This window comes from Brassica oleracea, chromosome C3, assembly GCF_000695525.1.
Source record: "Brassica oleracea var. oleracea cultivar TO1000 chromosome C3, BOL, whole genome shotgun sequence".
NCBI lineage: Eukaryota > Viridiplantae > Streptophyta > Magnoliopsida > Brassicales > Brassicaceae > Brassica > Brassica oleracea.
Window position 1 is genome coordinate 50,652,443 of NC_027750.1, and position 14,287 is coordinate 50,666,729.

General features: G+C 37.1%; 2 protein-coding genes across 3 annotated transcripts in view; one reads left to right on the top strand and one right to left on the bottom strand.

Annotated features, from left to right (window-relative positions):
* LOC106330843 overlaps nucleotides 1-531 on the bottom strand; it is a 2,367-nt gene extending 1,836 nt beyond the window's left edge. Inside the window, exon 1 of the mRNA XM_013769249.1 lies at nucleotides 11-531. Coding sequence (XP_013624703.1) covers nucleotides 11-531 — 521 coding nt within the window. The remainder of the gene's footprint in view (nucleotides 1-10) is intronic.
* Nucleotides 532-1,722: 1,191 nt separating this feature from the next.
* On the top strand, nucleotides 1,723-3,388 carry LOC106335803 (tobamovirus multiplication protein 1-like). 2 transcript variants are annotated; one of them, XR_001268773.1, is made up of 8 exons: nucleotides 1,723-2,046; nucleotides 2,133-2,272; nucleotides 2,391-2,478; nucleotides 2,622-2,694; nucleotides 2,801-2,846; nucleotides 2,950-3,013; nucleotides 3,086-3,139; nucleotides 3,218-3,388. XR_001268773.1 is itself a non-coding variant. In XM_013774419.1 (8 exons), the coding sequence occupies exons 1-8, from the start codon at nucleotides 1,941-1,943 to the stop codon at nucleotides 3,266-3,268; spliced, it is 606 nt and encodes a 201-aa protein (XP_013629873.1). In that variant the 5' UTR covers nucleotides 1,725-1,940; the 3' UTR covers nucleotides 3,269-3,300. The 2 variants fall into 2 exon arrangements, 1 of the variants encoding a protein (XP_013629873.1); XM_013774419.1 differs by having other exon boundaries at nucleotides 1,725-2,046; nucleotides 2,407-2,478; nucleotides 3,218-3,300.
* The last annotated feature ends 10,899 nt before the right edge of the window (nucleotides 3,389-14,287 follow it).

Genomic DNA, 14,287 nt, shown 5'->3' on the forward strand with positions numbered 1-14,287 from the left:
GCTGTTGAACCTTTCCCATGCTTCCCCAAAGCCTTCAAGATTCCTTTGATGAAATCCAGAGATCTCATTCCTTAGCTTAGCAGTCCTTGAAGTAGATAAGAACTTGGTGAAGAAGGCTTTCTTGCACTCATCCCATGCGGTGATTGAATCTCTTGAAAGGCTCTTCTCCCATGTGTGAGCTTTGTCTCCCAAAGAGAATGGAAACAACCTTAGCTTGAATGCATCTTCAGAGACACCACTGATCTTTGTAGTTCCACACAGCTTATCAAAGTTATCCAAGTGGTCTAGTGGATCCTCCAAGGCAAGACCATGGTACTTGTTGCTCTGGATCATGTTTATCAAGCTTGACTTGATCTCAAAGTTGTTGTTTTCCACAGCTGGTGCTCTGATGCCAGCTCTATGCCCATGGATATTGGGCTCATCATGTGTGCCAATAGCTCTAGCTTGGCGCTGTGGGTGTTGTGGCCTAAGGTTGTCAACTCCTTGGCCATTGCCAACTCCATCTTGAGGCTGATTCTGATGTTGATCCATCACAAACCTCAATCTGTCTAGGTGATCCTGTTGCTCTTCTTCTCTTCTTCTCCTTGCAATCTCCCTTTCAAGTGCTCTAATGTCTTCAACTCTTGGAACTAGGTCTGTTGGGCCTCTGCTCCGCAAGTTCATGCACCTGAGATACAAAAGGGCTAGAAGAGAGTATCAGTAACTAGATATAATAATAATAAGACTTAGTCTCAAGTAAGGACCAAATCTCAATGTCAAAATTAACTTGGAATTGGCAACGACGCCAAATTTCAAATGGACTTTTCAAGGGTCCAATAATCAAATCATTATAGTAATTGATATGTCAATCTCTTTCTAAGTATTTTGATGCAAAGAGAATGCATGTTCAAACTTAATCTAAGCGCAATCAAGTGATAAGGTGATTCAATCAAACTAACAAGGTTCTAACACTATTAACTAGCAACTTTCAATCAAATAGATAAAGGAGGACACATGGGTATAGGAATTCGATGTAAAATGATTAAGATCAAATCTAAAATGGCAAGGTTTCAATCAACACATTTCCCTAAGTCTAGATAACAGTTCTAAGCAAGTTCTTTTTCAAGATAAATGCTCATTTGCTTTCATTGATCAAACATCAAATATCTTTGGTTTGTGTCTATCAAGCAATCATTAAGAACATATCATATAACTATCAAAACTCCTCTAACATCAAATGTATTTGGTAGGGTAAGTTAAGAGCATGTTGAGTTGGCTCAGACATTTCATCGAACACATTTCAGGCAATGAAATGTCTAGGTTTCTAATCTGAAATGGCCAACTCCAGATTAGCATTAAGATCACTCAATCAAGTAAGGAAACATATTAATCTATTCTAAACATTCTAGATCATCATTTAATCATCCTAATCATCCTAACCCATGAATCCAAAGATGACTACTCACTAGTCTCCATGATAAACCCAAGAATCAATGATGATTTGGTGTTAATCATGATTAGTGATCAATATAACTAAGAAATCACAAAAGATAATGATCAAGATTAGATCTTTCACCTAAAAGTTTTTTGTGATTAGATAGAAAATAAGATAAGAGCAAGTCCATCGGCGTCTCTTCCCCCCCCCCCAACTTTTTAAGCCAAACTGAAAAAGAAATAAATGAAAAAGAAATTAAAAGAAGAGAAACGGTGCTAAATATAGGTTTTGTAGAACTGGTAAGAGCCCTTACGTGTCACTCTCCCACTGAACCTCACATTTATGACTCTCTCTCTCTCTCTCTCTCTCTCTCTCTCTTTCGACGGCTTCGTCGAAGTTCTTTGTCGAAATCAGTTTGGATTCCTCCTCCAATGTCGATCTATCCATCTTCTCTCTCGATTCTCTCTTGAGATCACTCCATCTTCGATTGTAAAAGACCAAAGGCAAATCCAATCGACATCACTCCATGTTCTCTGTCTGGATTCAAAGACGGTTCTGTTTTCTTTCATCGAAGAGCTTCACCGAAGATGGATTCAAGGAGGAAGCAGATGATCTTATCAAGTCTCTGTATTGTGAGTTTCTGATCCTCCAAAAGAGAATCTTAAAGCTTTAAAGATTAGTTTTTTGGTTCTTGTCGCTTATGCGGTTTTGATCTCAGGTCTTTTGAAATTAGACGAAGGAGTTGGAGTTCGTATAGTGAATTGCTCAAGCTTAGTGGATCAGTCGAAGCTTGTTTCTGGGACCATAGTTACTCTTCAGAGAACAACGTTTACTATAATCAGAATCCTCCCTCCTAAGGTTTCAACTCTCTGTCTTTATCATGAACTCTATGTCTCTGTTTTGATGTGTGTAGACAGACTCTCTTTTTAATATACCACACAAACTCTGAATGAAAGTGTATATATGTTACTGACAGTGACACTTATGACCAGGCAAGAAGCTTACCAACGGATAAGCTGCGGATAACCTATATATCAGTCAATGTGGCTGTTTATTTGGCTCAGGTTCATGTTTGATTCTTACTGTTTTCCATTTTTTTTTATTTTCATTGATACAAAGAATCTCTTTGAACCGTTCTCACTTTTTGTAGAAATTTGTGGTGAATCGAAAGACTTAAGTCTCATATTGTAATTGATGTCTCTATCAGGTTGTTATATGGGTATTCATCTGGGTAAATGATAACAGCACTGTGGAGTTAGTTGGAAAGATATTTATGTCAGGTAGTTTTTTTTGTCTGATCAAGCAAGTTTGCTAAGCCCGTTACTGAAGTTTTGATTACTCTGTATTGACTTTTTTTTTATTTGTATTATGTACTTCTTCTTCTAGTTGTGTCTTTCATCGCTGCGTTAGGCTTCTTGCTGTACGGAGGAAGGTAGTGTTTTTGTTCATCTCTGCTGCTTATCTCGTAAATTAAAGTGTCCTAAAGTTTTTCAATGGCATTTCTTATGTGTTCCCTTCCCTTGCATGCTTTGTAGATTGTTTATTATGCTAATAAGGTTCCCTATTGAGTCAAAAGGAAGAAGGAAGAAGCTCCATGAGGTAGTCACTGTGCTTGTGCTTCTTTGTCTTAGTTTCACAGAACTTTGTAACAGAAAAGTTATTCAATTGCAGGTTGGATCTGTGACAGCCATATGCTTCACCTGCTTCCTCATAAGATGCATTGTGGTAAGCTCTGAGATATAACCCAAAAAAATGAAATATTCATCTTCAGTTAATGTGCTAATCATTGTTCGGTTTTATCAGGTGGGTGTATCAGCTTTTGACAGGGATTTCAACTCTCTCTCTTTATCATGAACTCTATTCTTAAAGCAGAACGGGAGTCACAGGTTTGTCTCTGACTTCTAAATTTGCTCAGCCACTTGTATATATGTGAATATTCTCATGAGTTGAATGCTTTTTATTTTTGTTTTTGCATTCTTCCAGATGTAAAACTTATATTAAATCATTCTACTCAAAAAAAAAGAAAATTTTAAGAACCCCTATGGGGTTTTCCCATTGGAGGAAGAAAAAATTATTTCTACAAACCAAAGTTCTAAACTTGCCAAATCACCTTATTTATTCTTAATTTAATCATTAGACTCCATTATAGGTTCTAATGGATGGAGGTGGTCTAAGTCCCAACTTTTGGGATTACAAGAGTATTTATATGTCTTTTGTAAACCTAATGGTTTCCATTAAAAAGTCTAAAAAGCCCTTTAAAAACATTAAAATTCGACTAAGGATAAGTCTCGACTCGGGTAGAAACGATCGGGAACAACCCGCGTCACTCAACCCGCGTCGGATCGTCGTCGAGGCTTCTCCTTCATGTGAACGGGTAGGCGATCCCGCGTTGCTTCACCCCGCGGACTCCATCGTTTGCTTCTCTTCGTATGCGGGTAAGGGAACCCGCATGATCCAACCCGCGTCAAGACGTCGAGCAGCCTCATTCTCATGCGTGCGGGTGCGGCTTCCCACGTGATCTAAGCCGCGTTAGAGCTCTTCATTGCGTCATCTGGATGAGTTGACGCGGGCTAGTGAACCCGCGTGGGTCAACCCGCGTTGCACTCATCCAAACTTGACCAAACTCCATTCTTCATCCCTTTTTGAGCCACAATGCTTCTAAACACCTCTAATCACTCCATAGGACACTCTGATACCTGATAGAGACATATGAATGCAATATGGATCTTAATGATGCTTAATTCCTAATCTATATGATCAATGTGTACAAAATGGATGGTTAAAACAATGCAAATATAGTTGATATTAGATTCTGCGGACAAACTAAAATCTAAAAGATGGTCGTAGCAATGTAGAATCTCAGCGGGGCATAACGGGGAGGTACGATAGATCGTAATGGTATCAGTGGAGTAGAGGTGGCGAAGTGTGACTATGGACGCAGCGTTACAGAAAATGCAACAGTGGGGTTGGAGGGTGACGATGGATTGGACGGGACCGGATGACAGCCGCGGACCGGACGCATAAATTTCATCGGAGATAGTAGAAACCATATCCAGCCAGAGAGTGAAGAGCGTCACGGCTGTGTGGGAGGTGGCGGTGATGGCTTGCGACCCAGAAGAAACAACGAGGCTGTAGATGTTAAAGTTGAGGATAACCAGAACGGAGCAGAGAAGTCGCGTGGGGGCGCAGCCGGTGCGGAGAGGTTGCAGAGGATGTAAAGAGCTCGGAGGCGCGAAGAAACTAACTGATCCGGAGAGCTCAACCACATGGTGAGCAGATCTGTCTCTTACACTCCCAGTTTGAGGAAAGTATGGGTTTTGTGGTGTCCGATCAGGAGCATAGTGGAAGAGACGAGTCCGTTTGGTGGTTCTCGGGTGGATATTTGTTGTTTACCCAGTAGATCCCGGACCATAGCCTATTTCCGGTGGATTCGAGACCATATACTGAGGCTGTGGAGGTCAACTCCGGCGGCGCCGAGTAAAGGTCTAGACCGAACAGTAATAGTTTCGTGAGCAGCAGAAAGCAGGTGATAGAGTATGAGAAGACCATGACTATGAAGAGGAGAGAGAGCTTCAGCGGTGAGTCCCAGCGCCGACGGGAAACGCCTTCACCGACGCCGGAAAAAGAGGCTCTTGACTCTGTCTCGATGTTTCGTGCCTGAGAGTTGCAGGGCGAACGTTTTAGTTTTCACTAGTGAAATTCATGAGCTAATTTAACATCTTGAAAGTGATTTTTTGGATGTTTTTGTTTAACAAATATGGCAGAAGATATGGTAGTTGATGTTCTTGTAAGATTTACTCACACATAATTTATTTTGTGAATTTAAGCGCTTTATTTGGAATCGCACAACTTGCTTTAGGCAATGCTGACAAAGAAAAAGGGGTCGATATCAAGAACTTTGTCCCATCAACCAAGAACACAAAACAAGGAGATTATATGACATAAAAAAATGCTACTTAAACATGAAGCAACAAACTACTGCATGAAAAACATATATATATCCAGCACTTAAACATGGCCTAGGTATCTGAAGCAAAGACCTTAGTCAAATCCTTTGTTAGATTTTGAAACACGAGTTGGTATATGCATAGACAAACGAGCACACCAACCATGGAATGTATAAATGGAGAATTGTACAAGGGATCATGGTCCAACCTAGCTTAAATAATGATATCCTTACAAACAAAACCGATCATTAATATTAATTATTAATGGGAAATTAGTAAATATGAAACAAAAATACAACTACATTGTCCCTATACTATAAATCCAACTATAAGTTGTCCTTATGCCATAATTTTTTGTGATAACCCAATTAAACTCCTATTATTAACCCATTTCCATTTTTATTAATTCAGTTATTCAAAAAAATTAATAATTCAGTTATTAAACAAATGAAAAGATTAAGTTTAATAAATTAATTTTTTTTTGGAAAAATAGCAACACTCATTTAGCCCCAAATCGGGTCTCCCACGAACCCTAAATCAAATTTTCTCTTTCTCTTGACCAGAGAAAAACAAAGCCAAGTCAAGGCGATTGATCTCGACGGTGCTTCACTTCGCCATCACCGGAGTTTCTTCTTTCTTCTAGGACTCTGCTAGTCTTCCTTTTCGTAATCGAAGTCTCCTACACCTCTTGCTCACTTCGTGATCTCTTTCTCAAAATCTCGCCGGAAAATCAATTTGTGCCTCGCTGAGTCTACAATATATACTCTCAGCTCTTATTTTAAGCCTAAGAATCGAGCTTTTCAAGTCTGTAAAATTACTTGTCGTTTGTTTTGCATGTCTTTTTCTCTCTTTGATTTGAGTGTTTTTATCATAGTTTGAGTGTGATAGCTTTCAATCTTAGTTTGTGTCAATGATTTAGGCTTATATGCTATCAAAGTTTCATACTTTTTGATTTTTGTCATCGCTTATGTTATCAAAGTTACATACTTTATGATTTTTATCATCAAATTGAAGTCTCATTCTTGTCTTGTGATCTCTCATTACTGGTTCCATATTTGCCTTGACTCCTGAATTCACTTCTATTTATTTTTTCGAACTATTTCACTTCTGATGTATGCTTTGACAATAAATTTTATTTCTATTTTATGATTTTATGCGGTAACTGATTTCTTTTACGGTCCTTACGACATTGTTATACATAAATTTTACTACAACTTCCAAAATATATTCCAAACAAAGAGCACATGCTATTCAAAAACTATAACTAAAATTACACATCACCTAGACTATATTTGCGAAGTGATTTTGCTATCTCTACAATCAATTTCACAAAACAAATATGACATGACTACTAAAATTGATGACATGGCTTCCGAAAAAATATGACATGAATAATTTTATTTAGTATTGATTTATATTTTTTCCAAATTTATTAGAATATGTTAATAATTCATATATTATATTTAATATTGATATTTCTTTTTGGTAAACTTTTTTAAAATATGGTAATAGCTCATACATCATCTATAAAATAAATAGATTCATAGATAACATTTCAAATTTCGAAATATTATTATTTTTGTATAATTATACAATTTGTATTACTAAAAATTTCAAAAAATTTTACAATTTTTAAAAAATTTAAATATCTAATCGTAAGATTATTAGTTTTTGGTAAACTTTTTTTTTTAAAATATGGTAATAGCTCATACATCATCTATAAAATAAATAGATTCATAGATAACATTTCAAATTTCGAAATATTATTATTTTTGTATAATTATACAATTTGTATTACTAAAAATTTCAAAAAATTTTACAATTTTTAAAAAATTTAAATATCTAATCGTAAGATTATTAGTTTCTTATATATCAATAAATTTTATAAATATTGTTTAGGCTAAATTTTTTATAATTATATAATTTTTTATCATTTTTATTAGTTTTATACAAATTGATTTAATATATATCAAATATATATTAAATATTAGTAAGAAAATAGTAAAATCTATAATATTTAATAAAATTTATTTTTAAATATAAGTTAGATTTAAAAATTTTTTTACTGCACATGGTGCAGGAAAATACGTGGTTTATAAAAACATATGATGTAATCATGAATTAATGTCATGTTGTGCCTTCCTTTCGTATGGCCAATATGACCATATCAAAGATATCCGGGGGCCTATAAATATATATATATATTTTTTTTTGGGGCCTATAAAAATGATCTTCAAATAGTTATTCATATACGTGGTTTATTTACTTGTTATTATATTATTATATTTGTTTGTAGAAACAATGATCATATCGAAACCATCTGCACTTTTTTATACTTGTGTTTGTGTGATGGGAAACTTGAATGGCACACCAAATTCTCACCAAACAGTGCAAAAGCAGTCTTGTTCTACAGAAATCCGCTAGGTTATTTTTTGAACTGATCATATGAAAATACTATTTCAGAATAAGTTTTATTATGACGTAATAAAAAGAAGGGCAATTATCTTAAATAGACATTTTAAAGTTTTTGTTACAAAAATAGTCTAAAAAATGACCAAAATTGTCATTTTTATTTTGAAAATTTTTATTTTAATTTTTTATTTTAAAAATTTGAAACTCTATCTTCAAAATTCACTTCTTAATTCTAAACCATAAGTCTAGATTAGTTAACCCTAGGGTATAAATGTATTTTTACCTTTTAATAAAAAAAAAATTTGGTCATTTTTTTTTAAATGCTATTTTGTGACAAAAAGTTAAAAATGATTATTATAGGAAATTTTTCTAAAACGAATTAGTTTTATCATGGGTCGTGGTTATCATTTTACATACTTTTAGTTTCTTTTCGTCGGCAAGCTTATATCCTTTTAAACATGTTAACTAGTCCAGAGTCGTGCTTCCTTTATGCCAAAAGAAACATTCGCCTAGGGCATCACTTGAAAAAATAACACTTATAATGGAAAGAGCTCATATGACCTAAAAAAGGAAATGCAAATTTTTTTTTATTTGCTAGTAGTGGCCTCTTTCCATTATTATTTTTTTGGTGTAACGTTTCCATTACACCTTTCTGTTTTTTACAAGGTTTTCCCATTATTTCATTTGTCTGAAAAATAGAAACAAATTCTTTGGGAAAATGGAAAAAGAAAAAAAAGAAGAAAATTTCCGGCAAAGAGCTCTTTCCTTTTCTCTCCCTTTGTGTCCCCTTAAGAGGCTTATAACCCAATGTAGATAAAGTTTGAATCAACGCCTCCTCCTTCGTTTCCAACTGTGAGATTTTACTGCGGAAGAAGAAGAATTGAAGAAGATTGTGAGGATGCTGCTTACTTTGCTCTGTTCCGTTGCCTTGGTGTACGGACAACCGTGGCCGTACGGCCACCATGTTCGCTCTGAGAGACTCCCTGAAGTCTAAAAATCTCAACTGGTCAGACCCGAACCCTTGTGTGTGGACAAGTTTAGGATGCGACGCAGGAAGCCGTCGGGTCAGCCGGATCCAAATCGGGAACAGAGGAATCTCAGGAGCCCTAACTTCTTCTCTAAGTAACCTCCCTGCTTTGACTATTTTCGAAGTCATGGGTAACAGCTTAACCGGGAATATCCCGAGTCTGACAAAGATGCATGCTTTAACCAAGGCATGGCTGCAAGAAACCCGGTTCTCAGGTGCCATACCGGTCTTTTCTGGTCTGACCTCTCTGAAACTCGTCAACGTCAGCGGAAATCAGCTTACCGGTATTGTACCGGAGTCTTTAACCGAGTTGACATCTCTTTCTGATTTGGCTTTGGGCAATAATCTTCTTCAAGGACCAACTCCAAGCTTCAAGTCTAAAAGCATGAACCTTGATATGACAGGGCTCAATAGTTTCTGCTTGGACGTTCCTGGTGCTCCTTGTGATCCCCGTGTTAACGATCTGCTTTCAATCGTTGAAGGGTTCGGTTTCCCTGCGGTATTTGCTGAGAGGTGGAAAGTAAATGATATGTGTAATAGTACCAACAAATGGGTAGGAATAACTTGTTATGTGCTAATATCACAGTTATTGACTTCAAAGGCATGGCACTCAACGGCACTATCTCTCCAAGCTTTGCACGTCTTAGAACTCTTAAGGTTATCAATCTCTCTCACAACAATCTTAACGGTAATATTCCAGAAGAGCTCAGTGAATTGAGAAACTTGGAAACTATAGATGTTTCCTATTGTTGTGACGGATGTGAGAGGATACAGATTAATACATTGATAAACGATAAAGAAAGACACAGAGATTTAACGTGGTTCACCCCTAATGGCTACGTCAATAGGCAAAAATAGTATTATTATTGATGGAGGCGAGTTTTCAGAATACACTTCGTGCTACAGAATAGGGTAAAACCCTAAAAGTATATATAAGAAAGCGTTTAATGAAACTTTCCATATTTCTCGGATTTTGGCAAGGAGAGGGAACACCCACTCCATGTCGCATAGCGCCCGTTCCAGGTATTAGGGAACACCCGTTCTCTGCCAGGGATCGCCTGATCCATGACGTCTGGATCGCCCGATCTTTGCCAACTCACAGATTCAAGGCATATTACAACAAATCTCCACCTTGACTTGAATCCTCCATCATCAGATTTACCAGAACACACTTCTTCATGCTCAGAATACAGATGTACCAGACTCTTTCTTTGCCTCAGATGTTCCGTCAAACTCAGATGTCAGATGTCCCGTCGGACCAGATGCTCCTCAGAGCCAGATGCCCTCACTTGGGCTAGATGCTCTTTCGAACCAGATGCCCCTTAGGGCCAGACGCCCATCAGAGCCAGATGCCCCAACGGGCTAAACCATATAAATGGTGAGATGAACATTCGCAGTGCACAGAAAACGGATAGGTTCATCTGAAGACATCACGAACCTTGTCATCACCTTATTAATGTAGGTCTTCTGTGACAAGAACAACTTCTTCTCCCTATCACTGAAAATCTCCTTTCTTAGAATCTTCATTGCTTCACCCAAATCCTTCATCTCAACTTCATAACCCAAAAGCTCCATCTTCTCGATGTCACACATCTTCTCTTCAGCTATCAGCTTGTCATCTACATACAACACCAGGTAGATATACGAAACATTCTCCACCTTACTCATGTAAATACAACAGTCATAAGGAATCTTTTCGTAGCCCAAACTGACCATATAGCTATCCAACCTCTTGTACCACTGCCGAGGAGACTGCTTAAGTCCACAAAGTGATTTCTGAACCTTACATACATAGTCTTCTTTTTCAGGAACTCGGCAACCATCCGACTGAGTATGTATATCTCCTTCTCTAGCTCTCCACGAAGACACACTCTCTTCACATGAAATTTCTCAAGCTCCAAGTCCTGACGTGCTACCAGTACTAGCAACACTCTGATGGAAGTATGTCTAACCACCGATGAGAATATCTCATCGGAGTGTACTCTCTCTCTGACTGAACTCTCTTGCAACAACCTGAGCTTTATACTTAACTTCTTCTGCCGATGATGCTTCATCCTTAAACTTGAAGACTCACTTGCATATTACATCCCTTCTTCCTGATGGTAATGTGATCAGATCCAATGTATGATTCTTCTCATGAGACTCCATCTCATCTTCCATTGCAGCAAACCATTTCCCAGACGCATAACTTGAAATAGCTTCTCTGTAAGTAGACACCTCGCAAGTATCCACTTCGTCTGCAACATGTAGTGCATGACCCACCATATCTTCAAACCGATATCTATCTGGTGGCCTGACATCAAATCTTCTTGGTCTTTTTCTAGCACAACTGCATTTTTTAGACCCAACAAGTTGATTTTCAGAATTAAAAGACTTTGGCTGATCGTCTGTCATCGCTCGATCCCTCCCTGCGGATCGATCGATCCTGGGTAATCCGACTGGATTTCATGCAGCTCCACTTGCTTGTCAAAACCCTTTGATTCAGCCTAAAACCTCTTCTCCAAACTAGCATTTGACAGTATGCACCTCGCTCTCTCATACAAAATTTGGTTCATTCTCTCTGCTACACCATTCTTCTGTGGTGTATCTCTGACTGTAAGATGCTTAGTAGTTGTTGCATCCTTACAAAACTGATTGAACTCTGATGAACAGAATTCCAGACCATTTGCTGAAACTGTTGAACCTTCCAGCAAATACAGAGTACCATGAATGAAACCTCTCATAACCACATCTGAACCCCTGTAGACACTCAGAACTCCATCTCCACCTGAATACTTGAAACCTCTGCTATCCAAAAGACTAACTGAGATCAAGTTCTTGGACATGGATGGAACATGTCTAACTCCGGTCAATGTGCAGACTCTACCACCATGTGCCTTGAGCTTTATAGAACCGATTCTTATAACTTTGCAAACAAAATCATTCACCATCTTGATCTTGCCATCAGTCACTTTCTCATACTCTGAGAACCATTCCCTCCTTGGACACATATAATAAGGCGCTCATGTGTCTAGAACCCACACATCTATAGAATGTGTTTTTCCATGGGCAACTAGAGCAATATCGTCATCAGACTTAGCTTCATTCTCTACTACATCAGCGGAATCAGCTTGCTTCTTCTTCTTAGGACAATCTGATTTCCAATGCCCTTTCTCTTTGCAGTAATTGCAAATATCAGTTGGTTTAGGTCCCCTTGAAAATGAATTTTTGTCTTTCGACCTTTTGCCTTTTCCAAAGTTCTTTCCACCACCTACAAACAACCCAAAAGTTTGGTCGTCTGTACCAGTACCTGATGCCTTGTGTCGCAACTCCCTGCTATGAAGTGCCGACCTGACTTCCCCCAAACTCACTGCATCCTTACTCCCTATGAATGACTGAACAAAGTTCTCATAGGAGTTTGGTAGTGATACCAACAAAATCAGTGATGCATCCTCATCCTCCACCTTAACGTCAATATTCCTCAGATCCAACATAATGGAATTTAGACTGCCAAGGTGATCTTGAAGTTGTGTACCTTCCTGCATCCTCAGAGCGAAAAGACGCTGTTTTAGAAGTAGCTTCTTAGTCAGAGACTTCGTCATGTATAGACTCTTTAACTTCGACCACAAATCAACTGCAACATCAACACCACAAACTTCGATGGTGATCTCATCTGCCAGACACAACAAAATTGTTGAATACATCTCTTCAGCAACCTCCATCTCAGCAATACCAGGTTCAACTTTCTTCCCAGACAACGGTGCCCAAAGACCTTGTTGCTTCAGCAACGCCTTCATCTTGATTTGCCAGATACTGAAACTGTTCCTTCCAGTAAACTTGTCGATCTTCATATTCATCCCAGACATCTTCTCACCAGATTCAACCCGAAGCTCTGATACCAGTTTGTTGTGACGAATGTGAGAGGATACAGATTAACAGATTGATAAACGATAAAGAAAGACACAGAGATTTAACGTGGTTCACCCCTAACGACTACGTCTACGGAAAAAGAGAGTATTATTATTGATGGAGGCGAGTTTTCAGAATACACTTCATGCTACAGAATAGAGTAAAAATATATATAAGAAAGCGTTTGATGAAACTTTCCATATTTCTCGGATTTTGGTAAGGAGAGGGAACGCCCACTCCATGTCGCAGAGAGCCCGTTCCAGGTATTAGGGAACACCCGTTCTCTGCTAGGGATCGCCCGATCCATGACGTCTGAATCGCCCGATCTTTGCCAACTCACAGATTCAAGGCATATTTCAACACCTATAATCATCAGTTGTGCGATCTATATTTTCCTTTTGGGCCAAATGTTATAGTCGTGCATGGGGATCCCGGCATAAGATACCATGTCCCTCCACCGGTTCCTGGTTACCTTGGTTCGTCTTCTCAGAATAATAATGTTGCAAAATTGTGGGTTATGTTATTGGTACTACTGTGTTTATTTTGCTTCTTATCGGATTTGCTATTTTCTTGTGCGTCAAGAAAAATAAGGCATACCATAAGATGCATCCTCAGCAACATTCTGGTGACCAAGATGCACTGAAGATTACACTAGGGAATCTGTGTTGGTGGAAGTGAAAGTGGATTCAGGGGTAGACATGCTCATGTGGTATTGTGATGTTAATACATGTTTTGAGGGATGCCACAAAGAAGAAGAGATGCTTCTGCAGTAGACCAGCTGAATTTTCCATTGATTCCATAATTCAGTTTTACTTTACAATAACTATTTTTATTTTATGATTTTATCTAGAGATTTTATTGAAAATTAATAAAATTCGTCGATTCTTAAGACGTTATATGTTGATTTTACTGCAACTGGCCGTAATTATATTCCAAACAAAGAAAATGTGATATTTTGATTATATAATACATCATGAACTGCTGTCATGTTGTACTTTCTTTAAATAGTTATTCAATAAAATTATAAATTCACTTGGATCATATTTACCAAATAAGAACTACCTAATTCTTGATAAATTAAGGTTTTTATAAGTTACCATAATTCTAAAATGTCAAAAAATAATAAAAAATTAATATTTGACTAAATATCAAAAATATATATTAATCTAGATATTGGAGTTAATTATTAACTAGAACTTGACCCGCACACCCTCGCGGGTATTCTTTTTTTTTAATTATCTTATATAAATGGTAATATATATTTATAAAATTTATATGTATTAAATAATTGTTTAATATATTTCTAAACCCATAAATTTTATAATTTATTGTGAATAATTTTATTTTATTTTTTGATCCGTTAATTATTATACCCATATTTTTAAAATATAACCCGTGTGTTGGTGTAAATGTATTTTTTTATGGATCAAAAATTTAGGTAAAATAAAAATGTTGTCTATGGTTATATTTGATTTATACGATCAAATGATCGAATATATATTATTTATAATTTTGTGTGTTTTATATGATGTATTTTTATAACATTTTATACGTTTTTTTAGGCATAGTTAATATACCAAAATAAAAAATAACCAGTCC

Excerpts from the sequence above, each read along its gene's own strand:
- LOC106335803 (XM_013774419.1), top strand. The coding sequence starts at position 1,941 with ATGTTCTCTGTCTGGATTCAAAGACGGTTCTGTTTTCTTTCATCGAAG. Across the intron at positions 2,047-2,132 it reads TCTTATCAAGTCTCTGTATT|GTCTTTTGAAATTAGACGAA; the intron begins GTGAGTTTCTGA and ends TTTTGATCTCAG. Across the intron at positions 2,695-2,800 it reads TGGAAAGATATTTATGTCAG|TTGTGTCTTTCATCGCTGCG; the intron begins GTAGTTTTTTTT and ends TTCTTCTTCTAG.